Source organism: Amblyomma maculatum, chromosome 11, assembly GCF_055883805.1.
Source record: "Amblyomma maculatum isolate TAMU_Amacu chromosome 11, ASM5588380v1, whole genome shotgun sequence".
In the NCBI taxonomy this organism is placed as follows: domain Eukaryota; kingdom Metazoa; phylum Arthropoda; class Arachnida; order Ixodida; family Ixodidae; genus Amblyomma; species Amblyomma maculatum.
This window is the reverse complement of record NC_139354.1, coordinates 14,207,811-14,235,786: the sequence shown is the minus strand read 5'-3', so window position 1 is coordinate 14,235,786 and position 27,976 is coordinate 14,207,811. Positions and strand designations below refer to the sequence as shown.

Genomic DNA, 27,976 nt, shown 5'->3' with positions numbered 1-27,976 from the left:
TTGAATCTTCGCACTTATTTGTTTAAAATGCCATGCCTTGGTCAGTGGCCCCTTAAGGAGGCCTAAGGCACTTTGAACTCCATCTCGTTTTGCGAAACCTAAAGTTCAGATATTTTCCAAATCATGGGCGAAGTTTTATATCCTGAAAGAAAACTGTTGGATTCGATTATATTGCAAACTATGTTTTGAGAACTAAGGTAGGCCATGCGCATCCCTGATTCGCAATACAATCCATTAAAAATCCAGCAGACACAGAAAACATAAGAGTCGGGTTATCGTATTGGGTTGTGTCGGGCTCAAGTAAACCCCCTGTATGTATTGGGACAGATGCGAATGTTTGCGAGGCTAGAACATTTTTGGTGGGAGAAAAAAGGGAATATTCTGCGTATACTCACCAAATACTGATCAAAGATGCCTGAAGGGTAAGGAGGCTGCCACAGAACCAAGAGGGTGGTCTCGTTCCGGAACCACACAATGAATCTGCCCGGGGCGTTGGGTTCTGGGGAAAATAGGCAACATTCTTGCTTGTAAATTGCATCTTTAAAAAATTTCCTGATTACTGAATCAGCTGAGCTTTCCTATCAGTATATTGCACATGCCAATAAGCAGTCTGGCAGTGATCGATACAAATTATAGCGCGTGAACTGCGCAAATGCAATACATGAGACAGCATATCCAGACTTCAAATGAGGATTTGCCATCCCGCACCTCGGCTTAAAAATATAGAAAAAATGTTATCTAGAATACATAAACAATCCAAAGGCTGCTGTCTTTAACGGACAGAAAGAGAAAGTGGTCAAAAATTAACACTGCAATGTTGGCTTCGGTGAGAGGTACACGTGACGGTATACGTACTTGTAGTGAAGTTTGCCGCAGCGGACTGCTGGGACTCTCGCGATTTGTACACGCTAAACAGTTGTAGCTGGTAGGTGCCGCCTGGGGTGAGGTCCCTGAGAGTGTACGGCGGGTTCTTGTCGTCGAGGTGGACGCTTCGCTCGGGGGCTTCGTCCTGGTCCGACAGCGGCGTGATGGCGAGCCGGTAGCCGGTGATCTTGCCTTCGGCCGGAGGCTGCCAGTACACGTGAGCCACCTTGCCCGTGTCGATCTTGATGGACAGGTTGGTCGGAGGGTCCGGCTCTGCGATAGAAACAGCCAATAAGAAAAGGGTGAACATTTTGATCTCTCCGACATAACAAACATTATTTGATGCGGACGGCAGAGTGTATCTCAACGCTACAGGTGCGCTAGCTGCATGTATACAGGACAGGCTGTCTCTTAGGGGCGGATTTTGGTGTAAAATTTGTTTACGTCCATTTACACCTTTTTAGCTGCGATGTACTAACCACGGCAAATTAACACTTCAGATTATTATATCAATAATAATTGGTTCACAGGAAAGGAAAAGCGCAGTATCTGTCACCGTTATTCTGTGAACTCCAAAACTGCTCCGTAAGGAAATAGAGGAAGGTGGGAGCGAAAGCGGAGAGAAATAGGTTCCACAGTGGAGAGGATCCCGGAGTAATTTCTACCCCCCAGGGGATCTATATCAAATGGCTTTATTGTAATGCATTGGATCCTAAGGCGCCACGCACTGAGTGGCTCGAATAGTTATCTCGACGCCTTCTCGGATGTTATTTATAAGCCAGGGAATGAAGATGTTGATTGCAAAGAAGCGGGCAAACGCTTAAAAAGCAGCATCTGGCAGACATCAGCTTTTAATTCATGTATGTATAAACAGTGGGGTTTGGCGCTCCCACAGGGGCTGTGCAGGACGCTGTTGTACAGTGCTCCGGAATACTTTCGTCCTCTAGGAGTTCTTGACGCGCGCTAACATCTGACAGCACGTCGGGCCTTTGTGTTTTGCCACCATCGAAAAGCGACAGCAACGGTCGAGAATGAGTCCCCAACCACTAAGCCACTCTAACCCTAACCACGTAGCCACAAAGAGAGTGTAATAATCGGCTATGTTTTCGGGATAAGTACGCAAGCAAGGGCTCACAAACTGTTGCGCTCATAGGATTACACGAACAACATCGCGTACATTAGCTAACTCCCGAATTCAATACCGACATGGCTTTTACCATAAGGAACAGAGTGAAAGCAACATTGGAATGCGGTCGACGTGCTCAACGCAAGGTGTGAAAAAAAAAAAAAAAAGGAATCTGGGAATTAACAGTTTTAGTTTAGTGTGGCAGAATCTAGCTTTTACATGTAGCACCAAAACCTGCGGTCCGCTGGTTGATGCCTCCGGTTCAAGCAGAGACCAAATTGAACAAACTAACTTTGTTCCGCCGCGGTTGCTCATTGGTTAACACCCTCGACTACTGAACCAGAGTCGGACCCAACCTCCTGCGGCTGCGCTTCCATGGAGACGAAGCGAAGAGGAGTCCATGTGCTGTGCGATGACTGTGCACGTTAGAGATTCTCAGGTGGTCAAAATTAATAAGGAGCCCTTCACTACGGCGCCTCTTTCTTAGCTTTTTCACTCCCACCTTTACTGCTCCCTTCCCTTACTGTGCGGTTCAGATGCCCACGAAGAAAGTGTCACAGGTACTGCGGCTTCCCTTCCCTGCGAACCAATCTGCATTTTTTAAGCCAACCTAACGGTCACTAGTGGTGTGTAAGGACATACGAGCACCTGCACACTCATTGAAATTGAGCCCCAGGTGGTCGAACTTTCCGGAGCCCTCCACTACGGCGTCTCTCATAGCCTGAGTCGCTTTGGGACGTTAAGCCACAAAACCAAAACCAATCATTGAAATTGAAATTTGATCAGCTGCAGCTCAGTGAGAAAAAATAGGGTTCGACTCAAATAAAAAAATATATATATCTAAGGACGATTACGATACTTCCTAATGCGAAATTTTAGCAGAGCTATTTAAATATTTTGCGATAAACTGAGACACATAATTTGAGGTGCTTGTATGTATGCATATGCTGTTACAGAGATCCAAAGGCTCTGGTTACTACGCAGAAGAAGAGAAAGAAGAGCGAGCGGAGCAGAGCTCGTGGCTCTCCTTTCTCTTCTTCTGAGTTCTCTGACTCGTGGCTCACTTGTTTGTGGCTCGTGACTCTCCTTCGCTCGGCTACATCGGCAGTGGCATCAACGACAACGGGGCTCGACCGCACGCACAAGTTGGGCTTTAAAACTATTTCCCGGGCTAACCATGGGCTGCGAGGAAATGTGTAGTCGAGGAGTAGAAAAGATTTCATGCATGAGCATCTTTTTGAACTCATTGATTTGCAGCGCAGTCTGACCTTACTTTCGGTCCGCTCAATAAAAGTGAAATAACCCCTACCGGATAATAAACATTACTCTGAAAAGTAAACGCAGGAAGGTTTCGCTGGAAGGGAAAGGGCTTCTCGGGAAGGCCTCACAGTTACAGGCCATACTGCCTGCGGGCGGTTAATGCACACTGCCAGAGAATGGACAGACAGCCTCACGGGAAACAAAAAATGTTGGAATAAAATGTTCTTATTCGGAAGAATTGATTTTGTCAAGTATATTCGCAATGTTGTGTTCCTAAGGAGTCAATTCCTGAGTGCTTGTTATCAGCTCACTAAATAGGGGCACACTGCGAGCAATAAATAAAGCCCATATTGTTACAATAAAAAGCGGTCGCATTATTATCTGTGCCATTTATGCCTTGTCTAGATGATTTCTGCAGCGATCGGGCTTCTTTTTGTCACGTTTCTAAACCTAATAGATTCGCTTCGTTAGCGCTGCTTGCAAGGAGATTCTTTTTTCTTTTTTTTTTTTTTTGCAATAGCTGTATATGTAGGCAACAAAGTTGCGTTCTGCTACTAAACCTTTGCGCGAGTCACTGCACACGGCGATTTCGTAAGTCCTTCTGTAGTCTTTCAAAACGGATGTGGTGCATGGAATTAAAAAGAAACAGTCATAATCCGCGACAGATCATAGATGTTATTGAGTAGTTCATAGAAAAAAAGAAACACACCACAGTTATCCCGTGCGTTTTTCCTTCATTCCTGAACCCGGCAGTATGTTACTCAGAGCAGAAGTTGAGTCTAGTTGGCGAAGAGTAGTGAGAAATACACTGCGCGAAAGAAGCTATGCACGAAAACGAGCGACAAGGGGCAAGCGCTTGCCTTGTGACCCATATTTCCGGTGTCGATTGCTCGCACTATGCCCCTTCCATTATATTTCTCCATTGTCTCTTTTTGTGGAGTATGCATTCGCGCCGTTATTGAGACGGCAAATACAGGTTACATGTCGTACGCATCAAGTTGATTCGCAGATTCTAGTTATTGACAGATCAGTATACATCACTAAATAAGATGGCCCATTAATGACGCTGTTCAACTCATTAGAAATATAACGCTTTCTTCAACTACTCGCAGGTGCGTTGTATATCGTTAAGACACACCAGAGAAACCTAGCATAGCGCGATCCGCCGCCCGTTATCGTGATCCGCCACAACGCATTCAAACTTCCACCCTCCCGCTCCACATGCTCAGATAGCCTCGACGGCGCGCGCCACCAATCAGCGCGTACGTACCGGCGGCGCGAGGTAGCGGCTCATGATGACGGATCGGGGATCGAGTTATGCTAAATCTTTCTAATGGACCTCTGCCTTATAAGAACGCCCGCCATAATGCAGTCTGTAGAGGGACATTTACTGGCTCTTCAGGATGACGTCACAGTGTCCCATTTTTCACAACATTGTCCTCCCTCCCTGGTCATACCGGCAATGATGTCGTCAGCCGACAGTGCGGCAGCACGAGGGGGTAACGGGACCGGGATGGAGCGAAGCTGAGGACGTGTTGGTGGCACAGGACACCCGGGCTCCGGCAACGGTCCAGAGCACCGGCCGGCCGGGGCCAAAGGGTTGTAGACAGGGTAGGGAGGCTGTTGTGGTAGTGGTGGTGGTGGTGGCGTTGGTGTGTTGGCGAGTTGTTGTTGGTGGTTGTAGTGACTGGGATAGAGCGACGGAGCCGCATATCCAGGTTGGTAGCCTTGGAAGTTTGGCGCCGGGAGGGGAGCTCGGTAATTGGGTTGCCCTGTGCAGGCCAGCAAAGAAAGCAAGAAACAAAGAAAAGAAAAAGTGTTGGCCGCTAGGAACAGCATGCCCTCGGTTTAGATTGCGTAATCAGCGCTCTATCGGTTATCTTTTTCCCTCTGCTGAAGAGTAATTTTGCGTCGTATTTGTTCGCAGAAAGCGCATTACTGAGCCTTGGGAGCGACCACACTGCGCTCATGCAGAAAGGTCAATTAAAACGCAATTGAGATTGCAAGGTTCATTTTCTGCAATGTTATTCCAAGTAGACTGAGCGCAGAAGAAACGTAATTCGTGACTCCAAGCTAGCACAACATATATTAAATAAATTTCATTTTACTTAGTACAGCGAGTGCTGCTCATCAGTAGATGACATTGACTGCCACTTCAGGCTTGTCGCCATGTGGACCCATTGCAATTGATTTATGTCCGACTCATTCACACATACAATAGGCGGCCCAAAAGACAAATTTACTTTTCTAATGCTTAATCGTAGTTTTGCGGCATTCTGCGAGCTGCCTTAAAACTTCTTTCTGGGAACTCGATATCATTCTGTTCTCGTGGGTAAATATCAAGTCATCGGATGACACATTCGACCTAATGTGAAGAGCGCACTGCACACACAAAAGGGAGAAAGGAAAGAGGAAACTAAATGAAAGGAAGCGAAGGAGAGGCCAGCACCAAGCTTTTAAAGCATGCAGTAGACATGTTGTCTGAAGAGCAACGAACCACGCCACCCAACCACTACAGCCGCCACCACCACCACCGCCAACATTCACTCACACAGCCCACCAAACATATACCATTCAGACAGAACTTCAGGTGCCAACGTAAAACCCGTGCCACTGCTCTTAGTCTTTTCAGTGTCACAAAACAAAAAGTTACCTTCATGGAACTCTCTCCTTCTCTTGTCTTCTTTCGTTCAGTTAAGTTTTTCGAACCCCACGGCGTATTTCGTGGAAAGTGCACTTTCTTGCACGCAGTTCGTCGGCCTGAGGCATTCCACGCGTTTCTTGGCCTCTAAAAGCGGCACACGAACGAGCACTTGCACAAAAGATGAACACCGTCCAGGCTCACACGCTTACGCGTTCCAGAAGTCCCTTCTTCGTGCCGGCCTTTTCACTAAATACGAATAATGAATTCAAACGGGGAATGAAAGGACGTGTGGATGAAATTTTCGCCCCCGCCTCGTCTTTACTTCCACCGCTTTCATAAATTTAACCCCAGTGGCTAGTTCTCAGATTACACTAATGTATAAAAGCCTCAAAGAGAAGTTCATCATCATCATCATCATCATCAGCCTGACTATACCCACTGCAGGGCGAAGGCCTCTCCCATATTCCTCCACTTATCCCGGTTCTGTGCTAGCTGCATCCACTTGACCCCTGCGACCTTCTTAACCTCATCCGCCCAAATACTTTCTGCCGCCCCCTGCTACGCTTTCCTTCCCTTGGAATCCAGTTTGTTACCCTAAGCGACCATCGGTTACCCTCTCTTCGCACTACATGTCCCGCCCATGCCCATTTCTTCTTTTTAATTTCCACTAGAATGTCGGTAACTTGAGTTATTTCCCTGACCCACTCTGCACGCTTCCTATCTCTTAATGTTACCCCTACCATTTTTCGTTCCATAGCCCTCTGGGTTACAAGAGAAGTTACAGCTTCGTATTTCTGGTGTACACTGCTGGCAGACTTTGCGAGCCTTTCATGTTGTCAATGGGGTTTTACAGTGTACCTGCGTGCTTTGTCGCTGTGCCATATAATGGCACCCCATAAATGGTGCAGCCAGTGCTACTTGAACATTATTCACCCGCGGATACATCAGATATGAAACATCCCGAAATGCACAGGCAACGTCCTGCATCTACATAGGACAACGCCACTAGTCAGCAAAATAAGTGGCGTATATAGCACCACGCGCCTATCTTCATACCGGAAGGCCAGCGAGAATACGCGGAGAAATAGCCTTAATTTAACGCAATACTATCTTGGGGGCCCGCACACGTCCTTGAGGTCACGGAAATGTGTTGGCGTCTCAAATGCGGTCGTGCAGTCGTAGCAAAGTTTAGCGATCAGTTTCCGTCCCTGCGGCTCAGCTCCGCGAGCATTGAAGCGGTATATAGATGGAAGACCTTGACTGAAGGCTACCTTTTTTTGTTTTTTCGTTCATGCAACCCACACTCAATGTCCTGCTTGCGATATTGGACATTCCGGTAGCCGAGAAGAAAGAATTAAAAGCGTTGCTCGTGTTGCCAATTCCGACCGTCGCGCCTACATCTGCGAGCAAGCACTGCAGTACAATTTACTCGGCATTTGAGCGCGCGGAGCATTATTTTTCGAAGTGTTTCTTCTGATTGTGATCAGTGCAGAGGCTTTTGTTTTTCATGATTTTTGATATTTTGGAAGAGGTTCCGACTTAAACTTCCAAGCATGCCCTATAGCTCACGAACCCATATATTATGAAACGCAAAAATCCCAACAGATGCGGCCTTAGGCAAGTACCCCCCTAAAAGAAAAAGAAAAAAGAAAAGCGGCTGATCTTCATGAATATATATGTGCTCGGATTACTATGTATGCGTCTGCAGGAGCTAAGACGGCGTCGCGAGACATACTGGACATGGTGCCGCTATATACTTACAGAATAAGCCCATGCCATATCCTAACATGCTTCAGCCTTCTAGAAGATATTCTATGGTTCTTGGCCTCTATTCGCGGAAAGCGAAATAAGTAGAGGTAATGCTGATTAATCCGGACTACATAACTTTCTCGTGTTTCATATACTGTTGCAAGTAGCCATAGCAATGACGTCAGCTATCCCCCCCCCCCCCTTTTTTTTTCTTCTCCATCAAAGGCACGTAAGTATTTCGCCTTACAAGTGCACTGGTCAATAAACAAGATTATGCATTAACCAAAGAGAGGAATAAAGCTTAGTACCCTTTCTATCTTTTCTGCAGCTGATCGAGAACGAAAAACGACGAAAAACGAAAACGAACGAAAAAAAAAAAAAAGAACGAGACAAGCAAAGGGCAGCGCTTCCAACAGGCACCAGCTGTATTGCGAAACAATCAGAGTAAAATTTCTTGTTTGGCTTGTTGGTCTACTCGTGAAATGTGCTCGTTTTTTAATCGCTATACTCACTTTGTGTAGTCCCGTAGCGCAGAAGTACACCTTGAACCAGAAAGATATTTCACTACAATTTTACTTAAGCACCTTTTCTGTGGCTTTGCTGATGAAAGGTAAAAGAATGGAGACACCAAATTTTGGGTTGGTCGTATGTGTTTTTTTTTTTGTTGTTTTTTCATGTTACTGATGCGTAAGTGATTGCTGTACATGGATCCCCACGTGAATTTCGCCTGTGATCGCTAAATAACTTAAAACTCGATTTTTTTTTCTCACTTGTTTCAGGACCCGAGCGATGACTATAACCTCAAAATTCTATATAAGAGGCGTGATGGATGAGAAAAAAAAAATCAACATAAATGTTCCTTCTTTGTTTTGATCCACAGCAACGCTAAAGCCAGATTGTCTCACGATCTGGAATCTTAACTGTAAGCCAGTTCGTTCACTCATTCAACGCCAGTTTCAGAGAGAGAGAGAAAAAAAGCTATCAGAAAAGGCAGGGTTCCAGCTCGCCCGCAGCTGGTGGGCAGCAGCGTTCTGAGTAAAGATCCTTATCATGCTAATTTCTTTATTCGCGTCATGACACAACGAATGAAGAATCGCAGTTTTAAGCATGGAATGCTATAAGCTACCGTTGTTGGCGACCTAGAGGTGACGTCCAGCCAAAACCGACAGCCAGACACTGAAGCGGGAACGCCCGAGCAGCGTACGAAATTTAATGATATCGTTCTATGCCCGCATGCAGGACCGGAATACGAACACTAGGTGTTTTACAAAAATCATTGATTCCAACTACTTACTTCTCAATGCTTGTTCAGATGTCACTCCAGCAGTGCACTTAAAGTACGAAGAATTTTAATTTGTCGGTCCTAATAAGACCGTGCAAAAGGCACACACATGGCAGCATACACTCCATTGTCATTGGTTTGTTGTCAGAGGTTTTTGAGAGAGGGCCGCTCCAGGCGAGATGGCCACTCCGGGGTGACAAGAGCGCTGCGCGGAACGGCTTCCGCGCCGTCGCATGAGTGGCGCCATATAGTCCACGCCCGTAACCATTTAATGCTTGCCTCCACTTTCGATTACGGGAGAGGCAGCAATTATTTTTTTTCGTCCCTCATGTGACCTGCATTTAACTTTAGCGTCATCATCGGGCTGCTCAAACCGAAACCAGAACAGGTGAGAAAAAATTCGGGTTATGAATTATTCAGCGATCGTAGCCGAATATTGCATGATGATCTCTATATAAGTATGTGTTACGCATTATTACAAAGAATACAACGCGCAACAAAAAAAAAAAAATACCTGTCTACATTCTTTTGCGCGCAACGTATCGTCCTTTATTTCAGGGCTGCTTTTTTTTTTTTCTCTTTTATTTTTGTAAGCAGATGACACAGTGATAACGCCTCACCTGTCTCGATGACACTCGTCCATAGCCTGTGGTTGTTGAGCGTGCCGTTGCTAAGGTACAGCTGGAAATTGTAGTCGGTGCCTGGCAACACCCCGTCGATGGGCACCCCTTCCACGGAGTCCGTGGCAGGGAACGTGAAGTTGGGACCCGGATCTCCCACCGGGGGAGAGTAGTCGACGCGCAGATCACCACCCGGTAGGCTGGTGTATTCGCTGGGCAGGTGCAGCGTCAGCTGGCTCACTCCGTCCACCTGCGAAGAAAAAAATGGGAGTGCTGTAAATGCGTCGAACGCCTTAGTGATAAAAAAAAAAAATGTGTCCCCATGTTCACAACTACTTTCCTCAATGTGCGTCCATCGAAAGAGAATGGCCTGTCACACACCCCTCAATTAGGCGTTCTCCTTTGATAGAATGGCTGCTGTATTTGCCTGCCAAACTTTCCGATCACATCCGCCCACGTGACTCACTGCCGCATCCCACTATACGCTTTCCTTGTGACCCGCATTAGCCTGAAATGCATTGGTTGTCTAAAAAAAGCAAAAAACATGGAATATGTATTCTAGTAATAACTTGCATTGTTGAGTGTGGAACAGACCGCTTTTCGACGCGCATGTGTCTTGAGAAGGTTGGTGAGCGAAAAAAAAAATGCCAAAAACCAATCGGAGAACAGAGGCCATGACGGAAAATAAAAAAAAGGAAACAATCACAAAAGTGCAGATGCACAGTGATTTAAAATACATAATATAAAACAGTAATATAAAGTTATTTCTAGTTACCTACACATGTAGCATACGGTGTAAGTCATTGAAACCTGATAGTTCCACGCTTTCGGGGAATTCCAACGAGACAAAGGACATCCCCAGTACAAGTCTGTGTTTACCGGATTCCTGGCATTCGTTTCTATAATTACCGTATGTATACGACTATATACACCAGTTCGTCGCACTAAAGTTTTTCAGGAAGGAAAGAAGCCAACAGTCGCCGAGGCCAAGGAAAGCGTTGGGGATGGTACTTTGTCTTTTTTTTTTTTAATGTTTACTTGGATAATCACAGAAATTAGTAATGTAATCTGTTTAGGGGAAAGATAATTAAACACAAAGCAGAAGAAAAAACAACGTGCCGATGGTGCGAACCGAACCCACGACCTCCGAATATCGCGTCCGGTGCTCTTCCAACTGAGCTACATCGGCCGCTGTCCCCCCTGCTACTTGCTTGGGTATTTATGTTGTCCGTATACGAACCTTGAGAGTGTTCACCAGCGCCACCCTCAGCCATAGCGGCGGACGTGGAACGTCATTTGTTACCGCCAGCGTCACGTAGAACGTTTCGTAATTTACAGCACCCAGATAGCTACATTCCTGAACTTAGCCTCCCTGCCAGGGCACTTTACAAATTAAGCATTCTTTTCCTTGGGAGCCAATACTTTGATAGCTTACGAAACGCTGAAGTAGCTTCAAAGCCTTCTGATAAGGCCAATAATGAAATTAGAGAGAGCATAGTTTTCTACATGAAGCCATACACAGTCGCTTTGTTGAGGGCTTTATTTATTTGCACCTGTTTTCTACTCATTTGGTCTGGCTTGCAATGCGATAAGGTTTAAGACCATGTTCCACAAAAAATCCGCCGTCGGCGGTGTCGGCGTTGGCGTTGTGGCATGGCTCTGCCAGTTGGGAGTTGACGGCTGACATGGCCGTGCACTAATTCGTCATTGGGTTGTCAGACGCCACGAGACCACTTGATACTTAGTAGTGCAGACACTTGGACCAATTGGTGCAGCGACATATCCAAGAAAAACTGCGCGAAACAAGACGGGGCACAAGGAAGGAACATACGCACAAGAGGATTGGCATGTGTATGCGTGTTCCTTCCTTGAGTCCCGTCTTGTTTTGCGCAAAGTTTTCTTGAATAGGAGACCACTCGACATAACCGAACTGGCATTTGCGCTGCAAACTGGGGCTTCACTTTTGAGATGGGAGGCTGCTATCAGAATCCAGCCTTGCAGGACCATTGACCACGCATGTTCTCTTGGTTAAAGCGGAGCTTTATATCTATTCCATGTGGTGTTTCACATAATGGATGCCTTAAGTTATGTAAGTATGGGGTAGTGGAGGCACGATCAAAACACTACTGATTACGCAAGTGAATAGCCTCGAACGAGGATACGGCTAAAGAGCCGACAAACAGGAGACATTAACACTGTCGAGTCGTAACCTTTATAGGGGGAGATTAACCACCAACTCATTGTTCTTTTACTTGCATTCTTTTTATTTGTGCCTCTTCCCACTTCGTGTCAATATGAGTCGCAAGTTGTCCACAAGGGAACGCTCGTCCTAGCAGCTATCACGAAGGTTATCTCGGCCTATCGCAAAGCCGGGTACGGGGCTATGACGCCTCAAATATTCAATTAAGACAACGCATGAATGGCAACGGATTTGTTACAACAAAACCATGATTTGCTAGCATCACAACCAGCAGGCTTAAGTGCATTGAAAAGCCAAGAAAATGATTTTCCTTCTCTTTGCTATCTACTTTGTTATCCGAAAAAAATCATGAAGTGTCTGATCTAAACATTACCTGTCATGTCCCTTTTTCCCCACGAATCCCGCTATGACGTCCCTTAAACGAATTCCCTATAATCCCCGCTTTCTATCTCTAAACGTAGCCTTTCTAAACATCCGCTTTTGTTTTCTTTTGTAGCGAAATCTACACTGCGCTAAGTTTTCAAGCCATTGGCGTGGCACCGTGGCACCGTGTGCCGTATGCCGTCGCGCCGTCGCCTAGGAACTGTCACGTGGTATAGATCGAGAGCTGGGCCAGGAGTTCGTGCCGTTGGTGTGGCACTGACGCCGGCAGTAGGGGCATGGAGCAGAAGGCTGGCAGAGCTTCCTCCTTTCGGAGCGTCTTCATTCGGATAAATAAAGCTTAAGCCGTTGCCTAACCTGCGTGCTCCACTATAAGCTGAACCAAGCGTAGCCAGGGCGCCGTAGCTTTCGCTACACCATTAGGCTTAACCGTAGTTAAACCACAGCTAATTTTCTTTTCTTTTTTTCCACATGTTTTTCAGACATTATTCTCAATTTTGGGTTACGGCATCGGCGACACATTTTCTTCCGAACAACTGTATATGCTATAGCGTAATACATGGCTAAACCTCAACCGCACCTCCCCCTCCGAACCGCCCCTTCTAAAGGTAATCCATAAGTCTGTCGTGAATTCACGGAGGGCACTTAAGACTGCTTACGTGCTGTCAGTTAAGGCGAAAACATTAATGTCTCATTGTGAGTTCTGTTGCATGGTGTTATGGATAAAATTTGTTTTGCCCAAAAACCTTTACCCTGGAAGCCTGCCTTGAAGGCCTTTAAACAGAAGGTCTTCACCTTGAAGCCTTTCCCTATAAAGATCTTTACCATAAAGGCATTTGGCCATAGTCGTCTTGTTGTTGTTGTTGTTCTCCTCTAATGTGATGGCACATACCCACACAGGGGGATCGGCCAAGAATTGGGGTGCAGAGATATTGGCCCTCATCACTATCCTCTACCCCCCTCGTCTTCTTTCCATTGACTACCTGATAAGTAATTTGTGACATCACTACGTTTCTAGACGCCACTTTAGTGGTTTGCGGCTGATGAGCCATATAATTAAGAATAAATTAGCGCTAATACTTGGACGGAGACAAAAATGAATAACGACGATTGACAAGCGCTTGTCAATCGTCGAGTGTGTTTTCTTTCCTTTTGTTCCCGTCCAAGTATTAGCGCTAATTTCTTCTTCAATATGCAGAACCAACTAGCCGGACAACACGCGAGCCATATAATGATTTCGCTTTTGCACTAGATATCATAGAAAAGAAAGGAATCCGCAGAAAGTAGTTTGAGCGGATGTGGTAAGGAAGCTCGCTGTGATAAGACGGTCAAAGCGGGCACAGGGCACGATTATCTAATTAGATGTTTGACGGCCTCTGCTCTGCAGTGGATGCCGTCAGGCTGATGATAATGAAGAGGATGGAGGTGATATTGCATTAAATGCACTCATTGTAGATAGTAGCCCAGTTACTGAGACAAATTAAGGCAGGGTTTGTAACATTAAGACCTTCCTTCTGGGCTACGTACCCACCTGCAATGTATTTGTCCGATACAGTGGACAGAACTTTGCACCGAAATATTTAAGGGGGATATACGCGGCCTTATTAGGTCAAATATATATATATGTACAGACATGTATACGGGTCCTTACATTCGATGCGAAAGCCTGCGTCGGCGTCCGTACAATGCCGCATGCATAATCATGACCCTTGTGTCTCGACCAACGCCTACCACGAACGCTGTTCCTGAAACGCCCATCCGTGGTGCCTGTAGAGCCGGACAGCAGAGGCGGTGCCCCATTTTGCGCCCACAACAACGCGAGCCGCCCGCCCAAGTGGACTCGCCACGAGCTCCTGCCGGTGCCCCTCTCCGCCAAAAACGAGCCGTGACTCGTTGTCCGTCCATCTATGAGGAGTGGCAAGACGCCCGGCCGCTTCGCGATCGCCTTGACCCAGTTGTTATACAATGCGCCGTTTGAGTAAACGCCTGTCTTGAAGAACCGCAGAAGCCACGGTTGCGGTCCACAACGAGATGGAGACAGCGATGGCAGGTCTGCGCGCCTGTTATGGCTCGTAATTACCTTGTGACTCATTCAGCCGTGTCCGGTACGATCGGAATTCAATGTAGAAAACCAAACGCGAACAATGAGATATTAGGCTCGCACATTGTCAATCCCGAAGTCTCCACGGGTGGTCCGTGGTGGAGGGCTCGCGTTCTGTAATGTCATCCGTTCTCCAGTCTCGGCTATAGGGTTAAATACGGCCGCTTTTCGATGAAACAGCCGTGGCTGGGCGGTTCAAGAAGTCGCCACGGTGTTGAATTAGATATATTGTGGGAATGGGCTCCGATATGGGCATCGCAATGTCCACGTTATTGAAATGCATTCAATGCTTGAACTTGGAGGGACGGCAAGCACCTTGCTGCGAACACACAGACTCTGCCGGAATAAAAAGAATAAAGCGGCTTAAAGATAAACCTCATTTTTACGCCATCACCTTGATATCAGGTGCAGTTAAGACATCCTGCCGCAATCTACATATCCCATCAAAAGTGTTCAAGCCACAGGGTTCGCTTCAAAACCGTATAGTGGAGCACTCGAGAGTCAAAACACAAGTGGTGATCCAAATTTCTGCAAAACCCACTGATCGCGAAGACCCGCGAAGAAAAAGGAAATCCGTTCTGCAAAACCGGGGCGAGCCAGTTCGACGAGCGCGTTGACCAGCACAGTATTCTTTAATTTTCAGAAGGCGCGTACAACAGAAAAGTAGAACGCGGCAGAGAAAGCACGTTGTGACAGACTCGGGAGAGCTCAACCGTGCACTCTGCACCTGTGCGCTATGTGAACTAAAAATGGCAGAAAGTTCAACCTTAGCGCTAACTAACAAGGACCTTATAACTAAGATTGCGTTCACCCGCATCTCGATATCTCTTCGCTTTTTACACCACGGTCCAGTCGGTCGTGTCATCATGCGACCCCAGTAAAGAAGGGAATCAAGGCAACAGCCGCCTCCAATGTTCAGAGCGCGACAACACGCGTTCATGCACTCAGCAACCCGAGGAGGGCGCCCGTAATCGCTAGACGCTGAGTTGGCTCTACGTGACCTCAAGTTCCACCGACGCCCGTCTTTCTGATTTTATAGAATGAAAAAAAAAAAAAAAAAGCAAATAACTAAATGCATGAAAAAAAAAAAAAAACTCCTTTCAGTGTACGTGATGGCTTGTAGCCGCCGTGGTATTCAAAGACGTTTGGACGGCACATCACAGCGCTTCGATGTTGGCTATATTTTTGGAGATCAGAAAAATATGCGTCTAAAAAGGTGGAAACAGCGGGACTATACGCAGGCACATTGTCAGCACAGATTTCCGCTGCGTCCGAAGTTTTTTTTTTTTTTTTTGCCTTCGCTTAATTCAGGGAAAAGTCGACTGCAATTCATCGTGCTAAATAAGTTGTCATTTAAAAATTCAACCCCAATAGTCCAAAGGGAAAGGCAAATTAAGGATACGGCCTTAAGATGTCTCACTGAAAACGAAACCCTTTAAATTGAATCACCTTAGCGGTCGGTCTGTGGTTCTTGCAAGCGCGTAAACTCTAAAACGTAAGTTCAACACAAAGGAAGCGCCAGACGAGGCCTAATCAGCAGATAAACCAGTACGGGCTGACTTGCGTGAAGCTAAGAAGTAGCGTCTAGGAAGATAAAGCTAACCGGTGTGGGTAAGAGCAGCGGCCGATTCGGTTTATGCAGATGTGGATGCCAAGGCAGCACACACACAAAACAATAATAATAAGTTTACGTACATATGACAGAAAACGCTAAATCTAGACTAATTGACGCCAAAGTGAATTAAGGTTGTCTTCTATAAGTTCAACGTCGATATAAGGGGCGGCTTGATTGCATCATTACAAGGTTTCGTCGCTTTCCAGGCTACATGAGAAAAATAAAAGGGCTGTCCATTTAAGTGCACTCTTGTAATTTATTAGTGCATTTCAGCACCACAAGTTCACAAACAGTACTACAGAGCTGTGATGGAGCGTGCTGCAGATGCGGCCGTCCGCAATTTTTTCGCGACGCCTCCAAACAAACAATGACAGCTAGGGTGAACCAGGCTTGACATTGCAACTCACCCACATTTCACCTCAGCACGGAGTAAGAAATAGGTGTCGTAACGAGTCAGCTTTTAACCTAACGCTCCCCAGTGTTATTACGGACAGAAAAAGCAGTAATTTAGTTGCAGTAATAAAATTGCTGTAAATTAATTTACTTTCTTGAGGAATTGGGAATGTAATGAATTACTTTTCCGGTCTGGGAATTTAGCAATGTAATGAATTACTTTTGCTCAAGTGCACCGCTGCTCTTTCAAGAGACAGCACTGCAGACAGCAGAGAAAGCAGGAACGACGTGCGGCAAGCCTGGGCCAGCGTAACGGATCGGCAAAGAGACCCAGAATTGAGAACTCTGCGTCTGAGACCTTCCGTGTTATTTGTCGCCGGGTCATTTAGTTCGGCTATCCAATGGGTAGTTGCAACCATTCCCAAAGCAGCAGTGTGGACGGGGTCGCCGAAAGAAAAGATGGTGGAAGACGGTCGGAGTGTAAAACTAATTGGTAGTGCGCAGTGGCACTCGCTGTTGCGTCGGCTATAGGTATACAGGTGCGCCGAATGTAACCACATTCGTCACCACAGGGCGAGAGAAGGTGGGGGTGGAGAGAGACAGGCGAAAGGGTCCATGGCGTGAGCATTACTGGGTGTAAGGTGCCGAGGTCGATTCTTGGGACCACGGAAGCGATAAATATCACAGCTTGTTCGGGCCCTTCAAAGGGCGGAGCTAGCTCTGGTCCCTACAAGACGCTGGGTTCGTCGCTCATTTCACCAGAGTTCGACCATGCTTCTGCTTTTGTTATTTTGTTGCCGTTGCCTTATTTTCGTAATGCTACGTGCTGTAGGAAAGAGAGAGACAGAATAGTTCTATGGGGACAGAATTTGGCGGAAAGACGATAGAATGTGTGCGTTACGTGTTTTTTGTTTACCTAGCTTTATTTCGTTTTTCATGGATGAAAACTTTAAAGCCATTTAAAAGCAGTTGAATCACTCATCAGAAGTAGTTGTAATCGAACTTTATTACCTTTTGAGAGCAGTAATTAGCAATGCAATTTAATTACATTTCTGCGATTTTCCCGAATTAGTGATGTAATTTAATTTCTTTTCGTAAGCAATTTTGCCATGTATGTTTACAGGGAACCCAGATTGGGTAGTTGGGCTCCCCTGCACACCCATACCCTTCCTGAAAGATCGTCCTCACAATTAAGAAAACGAGATGCAGACATGACGTCTACTGCGGCTGCGGAGCAGCCGAGACGCTGCCGGTTAATAACCGTGCGGCGGGTATATCTATAGTTCGGACTCGCCGGAACCGTGACGCTGGTTATTAGAGAGCGACGTGACCATGCATGCACGCTGCGGTTGTTGGGCCCACTCAACTAAGCTGTATTAATTGCTCACTGTTCTGTAATTACCATAGTGGGAGTACGTTGCCGGCTTCACCGCGCATACTGAACAAACCACACACCTTCAGGCCAGGCTTTCGGAGCCAGATCGATAAGGCAAAATAAGTCATAGAGCAGTGGCCTGACGCACTCTGCCCTCTCCGCTTTCCTCTTACTCGCAAGCGTGGTTAACGATGTGGCGAAGGTCGCCCAGGCGGTGGCTTCTGGGTTCCTAATGCCCGACCGCGACTCGTCAAATATTTACCAGCAGAAGGCGCGAAGACTGCATGAGCCATGCGGTGATACCTGCAGCCCTGCCAGCAGGGAAGATATGCCAAAGATGGTTCCACAGTTCGCCGTGACAAAAGAACCTTTTTTTTTGCATTGCGGCAGCTTAATTGGTAGAGGCTAGCGATTCGTGGATAATGCGCAGAGTGTTGCAGTGTCATGCTTCTTTTTTCTTTACATTCGAGAATAAAAGATAATATAACCTAAGGAAGGGCTGAGTCGGACTGGTTCTTTCGTCGTTCTGAAATAACCTACCTCGTTAGCAATGCGCACAGAGAAGAATAAATGATGGTTACAGCATGATACCGCCTCGAACCATGCTTCCGGAGAGCTCAACCGTGAATCTGGGTCCCGGAATTAAATAATTGAAACGTTTAAATGCACGAATGAATTTAAGGGCTACATTTTCATCTCCAACGAAGCTGCAATGTGTTCAATCAGTCATCCCTAGAGCCACCTGTCCAACCACTCTTAGTAAGGTTGAAAGTTGAGCGAGTTGAATCTTATTCATAATGAAGGCAGCGCAAAAAACGAGGACCAAGGAGTAGGAGGAGACAAAACGAGCGTAACACGAGCTTAAGCGCTCGTGTTGTACCCTTCTACTCCCATGGTCCTCGTTTTTTGCGATATACCTAGAATGCGATTGCATTCTAACTTGACCACATTTCCGCACGTGACTTTTACCGCTCTTTTGGCAGAGTATAAGCTCTGTCGTGCGCGTGCCAATAAGAATGACTCATCTCCGCTCACTCGTTCTCCCTTCATTAACACTTCTTTTTGGGCGAGTTGGTTCATTTTTGGAAAACTTTAAAAGAGCGCAAACACACACGACCACTAAGGACCAGAGACGAGACACATGATGATGATCGATTAGGGGACCATTCAAGAAATGTTAAGAATTTTAAAGACAAGTACGCACATTTAGTTGCGCATATTAGTAATTGCAGTGGTTGCGTGGCCCGATTTAATGAGACGAAGATTCTCGGCAAGAGCATTGATAAGACAGCACGTCTCAGCTTGGAAGCCTTTCATATCACGAAATATGGCAACAGATGCATTAGCAAGCCTTCGATATCTCTCTTAAACGCTGAGGTCTGTTTTTTAGATGCGACTAATACGTTCACCCCTTGAACATATTGCTTTTTTGGTTTTTCGTTGTTTTTTCCCAGTGTCTCTTGCTCGCCAGTGTCTCTTGCTCGCACGTGCGTTACTGAAACTTCTTATCTTATGTAAGCTGCTATGTACATAGGTGTTGCCTTGCTCCAATAAAAATCAGTTGACAGTCGGCGCTTGTGTCTCGTCTCTTGTCCTTAGTGGTCGTGTGTGTTTGCGCTCTTTTAAAGTTTTCGTTGGAATAGGCATGCGGCACCGCGATAACGCATGCGGGACCTCCTATTCGTCTTGCCTTTGCACAGCCTCTTCCACAAGTATAGTCGAGCTTAGAACTTGCTATAGCGCTGAAGCTCGCAATCACATTTCAGACCACACAACAAAGCACCACACCTGAATAGATCAACGTAAATCAAAGGTGCATCCTTCCGGAATCCGAACAGGATCCCTCCCCACCGTGTCATTATACTGATACCCGGCAGCTGCGGCACACGGAGGATGCGAACTTCACCCGGAATCGCGCTCTCTCTTCCACACATTTCGACACTTAGCGCTCGGGTCCCGCACAGACGAGCTATAGGGCCCTTTCTGACCCGCAGTTGTGCACGGCACTGCCACAAGACGACTGCGAACAAAAAAGAGCAAATATAAAGGAGTCGCTTCGTAGCAATACATATGCGACGGACGTGCGCCCCCCAATGGGGCGCGCTCGAGAAACGTCGGCTTCCAAGATCTCCGCTCTGCGTCTACCATCGATTACTCGTGGAGAAACAAACGGGGCCTGCATCCCACTACTCTTTCGACTCTTATACGCATGCGCACAACAACGCTGTATACAATACGCGATAAATGCCGCGTTGTAAGCAACACTTAAGACAACATTTTCTTTTGCAGACGGTTATTCGGTAGTGCCGGTGTGCCGAAAAGTGTTTGGTTTTATAAAAGCCGGGTTGTGACATTAGGCGGGTACCAGCCAAAAAAGAGGGCGCGACTTCGCCACCAGAGGGGACGAGATCCACCCAGCGTGGTGTCTGTGTCCAATGCACTCAGCGGTGGCGCGCTTCCAACGTGACTGGCAATCCCGGAGACCGATCTCCGTGGAGCCAGCGGATTGAGTGCGCGAGGTGGCGGTTCGGTGTCAGAACTGTGCCGCGTTTTCGCACTCATAAGCAGCCCGAAAGGAAGCGCCCGGGTGTACGTGGCAGAGCCTTCCAATCCATTAAAGCACGAATCGGTTTAACCGCGTGTAGATTTTCACTTTGTTTTCTTTTTCACCGCAAACGAACGTTGAGCTTTTTTTTTTTTTTTTTTAGCAGACTGTGCTGTGTAGATCATCTCTCCTCACCGCGAATATCAATGTCTGCTTCACATAGAGAGTGTCTGCAGTGGCCCCTATCTAGTGGATTTGGGTTAGATGTGTGGAATACTGAACACTGTGTGATCTACGGCCCGGAGAACACTGTCAAAAGACAACATTTAGGCGTGATACTCATGCGAGGCATGAAGCTGCCTAGTTGGTTACTTCTTGTCTTCTATGTGCCTCCGACTCTGGCTACTCGTTGGGTTCACACGTAGAGACTTCAAGCGGATGACTTTGCAACGGGGAGTGCATGCAGACAATACACTGGTTAAGAGACACACGCTTTACTCTAGCATACGGAGTTCCACATCTTTGCTAGAGGTTATATAACTTATATTCAAGTGAAGAAATGCTTAATAATGATGCCTTAATTTTATTTGGCGGCGAAGTTGCGGCCGCACTATATAGTATACATATATATCGGAGGCGACGCGGTGATTAAATTTTGGAGATCAAAAATCTGCCTGACAAGACTCACGAAACCCGATTGTTCATGCGGAACTGCAACAAGCGTTGGAATCTCATAATACATTGTAGCAGTTGTTCGAACGCATCGAATAGCTAGGACAGCTGCAGAATTCCAAATTTTGGTAACTAGGGGTTTACTCTGGAATATTTTATCATCTACCACCAATGATCTAGGAAAAAAATGCACCACGGTGACGCCCCCATGTTTCCCATGTCACCTCGTTAATGCTTTTACAAACATTTCTACATTTCTAGCCGCTAGTTCTTAAGCGAAAGCCAGTTCCTGAAACTGATCCGAAAGTCATATCTTCGACTTTCCGAGCATTTCTTTGAAGCACTTCTTTGCTTTAAAGGAAGCTGTTACGGAACGAACGGTGCGAATTCAGGCTGCTGCCGTCTCACATTACAACCTGCTGATTCGGCATCGACCTGCAATTCATACAAACCTTCGTTCTAGAATATCACGCGGACAGAGTATCCATTAAGAACACGACAACACCCCGACATCTTCGCACAGCAAACACAAATGGTGCGGATTTTAATCGCGCGAGGCGCGGAAGATCGCAAGGTCTACAGCATCGCACGTGAAGCGCCTACACCGAGAGGACAATGCTATTTCTTTCTCTGTCAACCGGAGTCACATTGCAAAACAGTCGAGAAAATGGTTTTTAATGACCACCCGACCATCAAACTAGCAAGCGACCAGCATTCGTCTGTACGCCTCGCGCGCGTCGAAGTTACCTGCCGGAACCGCACGCCGCGGCGAACATACCGTAATGACGCTTCGTATATATTGCGGCTTGCTTGCGAGATGCCAGCCGCGCTTCGTGACCGAGGTGTTTAGTCCCCCCCCCCCCCCCCCCCCTTAATGTAGTGAAGTCATACGAGCCATTAAGGGCGGAAGAGAAAGAAATGGGCCCTGGGCCTTAATTCGCCTGCATTCACACGGGTGGTGTTTATCTGCCTGGAAATCGTTAAGGGTTCGGTCGTCTACAAATCATTAGGGAGGCCACGCGGAATTTTGTAACTGGTAACCCAACTTGGATGTCCTCTGTGATGTTCGAATGCGGACATGGCTCCCGCTCTCGCTCTCTCTCTCTATCACACCCACGCACTGTCTATTCCTGCCCGCAAAAATTTCGGCGCTCATTCGGTGCTATGCGGATGCACCTGTTCGCCGAGCACTCATTGCACGATAAACCTTACACTTAAACAACGTCCCTAAATGTATTTTGACAATTAGTAGCCAAATTAATAATTTACTTATTCTTAAGGGTTTCACCTTGAGCGAAGCTATATAGAAAAAAACAAACAGAAACAGCCTATACATATCAATCGTGATTGCCTTTTGACTCCCACAGTTCGAAAAGTATGCGCTTCCAAATATATCTAAAGTTCTGGTTGAGCACACGTGAAGCTATGAGAGGCCGAACAAAGATAGTTTTACAAACGTATATATATATATATATATATATATATATATATATATATATATATATATATATATATATATTTTTTTCGATAACGTATTAAACATTTTTCTTGTCCACAATTTATTATCAGAAGCGCTCTAATGCTGAAAACAATGAAAGTTTTTCTGCCTACCTTGTTTACGTATACTACCACCGATCCTTGTAACACAACGAATGAACCGTTCACGAACAGACCACGAGTGGTAATGAATTACACCAAGTCTGACCGGCCTTGCCCTCAGTCTGGTATGTTCCGTTCCCCAGCATTGAGCATGCTCGCGAGGGACCACTCCAAGAACCTGTCTTTCACCGGTGGCCGTGGCAGTGAATGCTGCGTGAGAATCACCCACAGTTGGATTACAGATACGAACTGATCCCCGTCGCAGGCCTCCGCACCGGATTACGGTCTGCGTTACACGCATCTCGACCCAAAGCCGACGGCTTTCTAGCCGCACTCTTCAAAGCTGACTCCTTCTATTGGCTTCCCAGCATTAACACGGCCTACAAGCGCTCTCAGATAGCAAGACATCTCGGCTCAGTGTTCGAGATAGTGCCAGGAACGGTTTCGACGCACGTCCGGTATAGACAAGCTACTTTTCTCACTTTGCTGATCTCCACGTCATCAAAGAATGGCCGGGAAAGCCTCTGGATCAGCGAAAACACACACCTCACCTTCTTTCCCTCCCGTACACCACAAATGAACATGTCAACGGCTATCATGGGAGAGCTCGGCGGAAAGACATATAACGGGCCCATCACGCGCTCTTTCTCTAATTGCCCAAGAGAGGGCGCACGCCGCAGTTTATGCGCCAACTGGTTTAGGGCGCCGCTCTTCCCATTTCTGCACCTTCTTTTCCTTTACTCCCTACTCTTTCCTTCCTGTCATCTTTCCCGTATATCGCCTACCATAGAGAGTTTTGCCCTCTGAACTTCCCTAAGCAGTCGTGCGGCCCGGAGACGCTAAGCCTACAGGATTCCCGCCGCGTGGTTTGCCTCAGGGGCTTTGGCACACCGACGTAGGCGTCCCTGGAGGCGCGCGGGTCGAATGCGACCGCACAGTGTGTGAGCGGATAAACTTGTGATCCGGCTGTTCTCGCGTTGACAGGCGTCACAGCTGGGCGCGTGCACAACGCCGATGAAGTTCGTTTCTGCAATAAGTCTTGAATTACCGGCCTACTGCGTGGATGGGCGAGCTGCTGAGAGAACGACCTTTGCATAGATGGATGTAAGGATCATCGTCAAGGCTGGGAGCATGGATCGATAGTTCCAGACTAAATCTACCTAATTTATGTGAAACATCCTGACGTCACGGATAACTTTACACCCTCAAACGAGAAGTGGGAGTAAAGTGGGCGATTGGCTTTTCCGGGCTGAGTCTATACTGACACACTTGAAAGGGGAACATCGATTAATGGGCTTAGTTTATTATTTCTATGAAACCGACAGCTCTCACAGCCTTAAAAAAAAAAAAAAAAAGAAGCGATATATTTTAGGGTTCATTTAAAACGTTTCCTTTCGATATGCTATATGAATGACATTATATGTATGTCAATACCTTTTATGTATTTTTATATGAAATACATAAAAGGTGCGAAAGGTAAAAAGGGACACACAATCGTGACACAGGGCTAGCCCAAACATGGTGCGTGACGTCAAGCTGTCGCCCCGGCTCCAACCGCCGCAGTGCGCATTTCCCTCCAAAGATGCAACGGAAATATGCCCGATGGGAGGGGGGGGGGGGGGGGGGAGTAAGAAAAAAGACGTTTCTCGTGCAGTACAGGAGGTGAAATAATCGCGGAAGATTTTATTAAGACTATTGAAGCACTGTAATAAAACAATCAGTTATCAGTAGCGTACTTAGCTAAGAAACAAACTGACACATTATACCAACGGCCAATATTAGAAGTACACAGTTACAGTACTAAAGCTGAACCTCAGGAAGTTCAAATTATTCGTGACGTTTTCCGTTACGGCCCTCCCTACAAGCAGCAACGTTGCTGCCGTACATAAAATCAATCAATCAATCAATCAATCAATCAATCAATCAATCAATCAATCAATCAATCAATCCATCGATCAGTCAATCAATCCTGGCTTTCAGATTATTGACACGTACTTCGAGCAGTAATAAAGAGCACAGCAACTTTTGAATTTCTTTCGTTCGGTTGTATCCCCTTTATTACGGGCCGCATCGGGCCTCTGCGATTCTTCGCTTGAATCCCAAGTCACAGCTGATGGACGTGCCGTGTCTCCAGAACGACAGTAGTGGAGAGGTGGCAAGGACACTGAACTGAGTGAAGGAGAGCAGATCCGTTTCTATAGAAATAAACAGCTCGAACAAACGTTCACCTATAGTTTCGTTGAACGCCTTCTTTTCGCCTTCCAGTGATACATACACTTTTTTATAATATACTTTATCTTTAAGTTAGGTACAGGAAAGCACACCACAAGCAACCACCAGACTCCGTCGATTGCCTCCACCGGCATCGCAATATGACATGAAAAATCCAGCTACAAAGGCGGCGACTATCTATTCATTCTATTTATGAAAGCGCGTAAGAGCAACTTCTTAATAGTCAAAGGCGTCTCCAATTACACCTGTTATGTTATCTTGCAAACGAAAGCCTTGGTGAAGGACAAACCAACGAAGGACAGATGGAAGCATTATAGTTAAACCCAGAGTTCACGTGATGCGATTCAGCCTTTAGGCTGTAAGAAACGTAGAATCAAATTGTACTATAAAGCAAACCTGAAATTCACGTACATATCCGTCGGCCTGCCATTAAACTTTTCCACTTAGTGCTGTTATGTTTTTTTTTTTTTTTAACCTCTAAAGACGAAGTAGCATGACTGCTTCGCCACAGTTCACCATATCCCTTGAACCGTACGTGTTCGTTGCTCTCGCGTCTGCCTACGCAGAGGAGTGTGATAAGGAAAATGTTATCTATAGAGCTGCAGTGAGCAAGCCTGAATGCACTGACCAACGTTTCGACAAGAGCACTCTTCTACATCTGAGGGCTTGTATTCGCCGCCCCGACAAATACAAGACGAAGACAACTCCTCTTGTCGAAACGTTGGCCAGTGCACTGGGACACTTACTCGTTGTGCTTCTCCTTCGTCACAAATTTCATCTTCCCTCCTCCTCTCTTCCACGGGTTTGTGTTAAGCGTGAAAAGAGTGAGAGCAGCAAATTCCTTTCGCAAAGAAAATATTGAAGAGCCCTCTTTGCTGAACTCACCACAGGTCCTTAAAAAACGTATGCTCTGCTCCGGGGACATTCGTCCACTAATTCAAAGCATGAAAGGTGCTCAAGGCCGCGGAATGAGCTGCAAGCGCAAACGACGGCATTTCGAAAGACGTTTAAAAACTACAGTGGCATTCTCGTGTCACGTATAAGCAATGAATTTCTTGCGGAGCCTTTCATTTCTTTAACATGGCAGCGTCAAAGCGGACGTGACGCCGAAAATCAGGCGTCAGCGTCAGTGTCGGCGTTGTGAACTAAAAATGAACAGCTTGGCGCTGGCTGGTGGTAACTGGCAGTTGACATCACCGAGCGATGATTCTGATGTTGTTTGTGCGACTTGACAAGACCACATAACATGAGAAAGTTTGGAGGAGCAGGGTTGCTTATCTGAGGAGGGCAGGTGAAATATGCAACCTTACAGTTTCCTTAAATGCTCCTAAGCCACACAGGCACGTTTCATTATACTTATCTTTGTTACTGCTTTAGTAGGGAGGGCATCATAGCCTACAACATTTTGTAGCATGGAGCGATCTATATATGAAGCGCTCCTGTACCCGCAAAGCACTTATATTAATTGGTGTTGACAAGTTTACTAATTTAAGTCTCTCATGCTTGGCTGGTGAATCTAGGCAATACAACATGAACGTGAATGTACACGTGAACCTATAAATGACGTCACTCTTGTGACGGTCTTTTGCAGCAGTTTGCATCGTTTCGCATCGTTTTGCATCAGTGGATGATTATGTTCATAATTTTCTCAACTGAAAACTATTAGAATTGATCATGAATGAAGACGTCATTTTTATTCACTACTTTCCTCACATATTCGAAAAGTGAATATTATTAGGAAGGCGTCTAAAATGGTCTCCTGCACTTGAAACAAACGAACTTCGTAAGTGAGATTGCCGCACCCGTCCGGGCGCATCTGGCCGTGGAGCGCTTGCCTTGCGCTTATCGCCGCCTTAGAACACACAGGCTGTATGTCTCGCGTGTGCATCGAAGAAATCTGAGCTCCTCGTCATCAACCTCTCCCACACTCCCCAACCATCACCGTACTCCTCGAAAACGGTCCGATCCTCACAATACTGCGACTCAGACTGTTGGGTCTTCACATTCAACAGGACACGACAGCCGCCCACACCATACACCTCTATCAGAGCCAGATCAATCATGTCACACATCTCATCCGCCGCATTTCAAGCCGCAATCACGACATCAAAGCAAAGGACACTTTAGATTCGTAGAAGCCCCCATACTTAGCCGACTAGCCTACCACATCCCCTACTACCACCACCAAAACCCAACTCACCAAACTTGACGCCCTACACCAATCAGCAGTTAAAGCAACCCTCCATTTACCTCGTAATACCAGTACAACCCGGCTTCTTCAATTGGGCACACACAATAATACCCAGACATCATCGGATAATTCACACAATCCGGACCATCCTCACATCAGCGCCGCCGTGCTCATGGACATTCACCGCTCAGCATTCAATGCCACCTCCGTCCAATGCACTAGCATCGCCGAGACCGCATGCCTGGCCATCTCCTCCTCCTCCTCATCGCCGCCTTAGAATAAAACCTGAGCCGCCTATTTAAATCATTCTCACTTTCCCCAGCCAAGAAAACACAGAATGAAAGCATTAATCGATTTCCGTCACCCGCTCGGTTAGCTACAGCCTCCCAGCGACCGGCTTTATCTCGGCAGGTTTACTACTGTCGTTCCACGTATCTACACCTCCTTCTTGTTGTTGTTCCTTTTAAAGCCTCTCTCGTTCGGTTCTTTTTTTCCACACTCTTCCTCTCCTTCGCGGTTCGTTTTTAGGCTCAGAGGTGGAGAGCACGTGTGTCTATGTGTGTATGTACGTGTCGATGCAATAAACAAAAAAAAAAAAAAAAGAAACACGTGAAAGGGGCGGGGGGGGGGGGGACAAAACGAAGAATGGCGTCCCCTCGAGAGAGAAGCACGGGAGAGTATTTCAGGTGCCGGGAACATCCGTTCACGAAGGTCTAGCCCGGCGCCGAGGGCTCGGTGGGGGATGCCTCTTTATAACGGGACTGCCGAGAAGCAGCAAGCGCGGTAGCGACGACTACAAGTCGCGGCGTAAGAGAGCGAAAGAAGGATGAAGAGAGAAGGTGGAGAGAATACAGAACAAATAAAAGGGAGGAGGAGGGGAGGAAGATTTGGAAGCAAAGCCAGCAACGCTCCCCTTTTTTCAGGGACCCTGGCTTCTTGGTACTTGCTGAGCTTACCGCTGCCCTGTTGTGGAGACGGCGGCGGCACTGAATGGCACATGGCCAAGGCCACACAAGGACCGCGGTCGGCCGACGACGGAACGAGGGAATCAAAATAGAAAGAGAAGAGAAGAGGAGAGGCGCCGAGTGACACTGACAAGGAGCCGGCGCGTCGCCGCTGGGATCCTC

General features: G+C 46.7%; 1 protein-coding gene across 1 annotated transcript in view; it reads right to left on the bottom strand.

Annotated features, from left to right (window-relative positions):
• The window catches only part of Ptp10D (Protein tyrosine phosphatase 10D), a 183,640-nt gene that overhangs the window by 53,414 nt on the left and 102,250 nt on the right, over positions 1-27,976 (bottom strand). The window contains exons 2-4 of the mRNA XM_084583582.1: positions 9,546-9,795; positions 856-1,137; positions 396-499 (exon numbers count right to left, since the gene is read on the bottom strand). Coding sequence (XP_084439708.1) covers positions 396-499; positions 856-1,137; positions 9,546-9,795 — 636 coding nt within the window. The remainder of the gene's footprint in view (positions 1-395; positions 500-855; positions 1,138-9,545; positions 9,796-27,976) is intronic.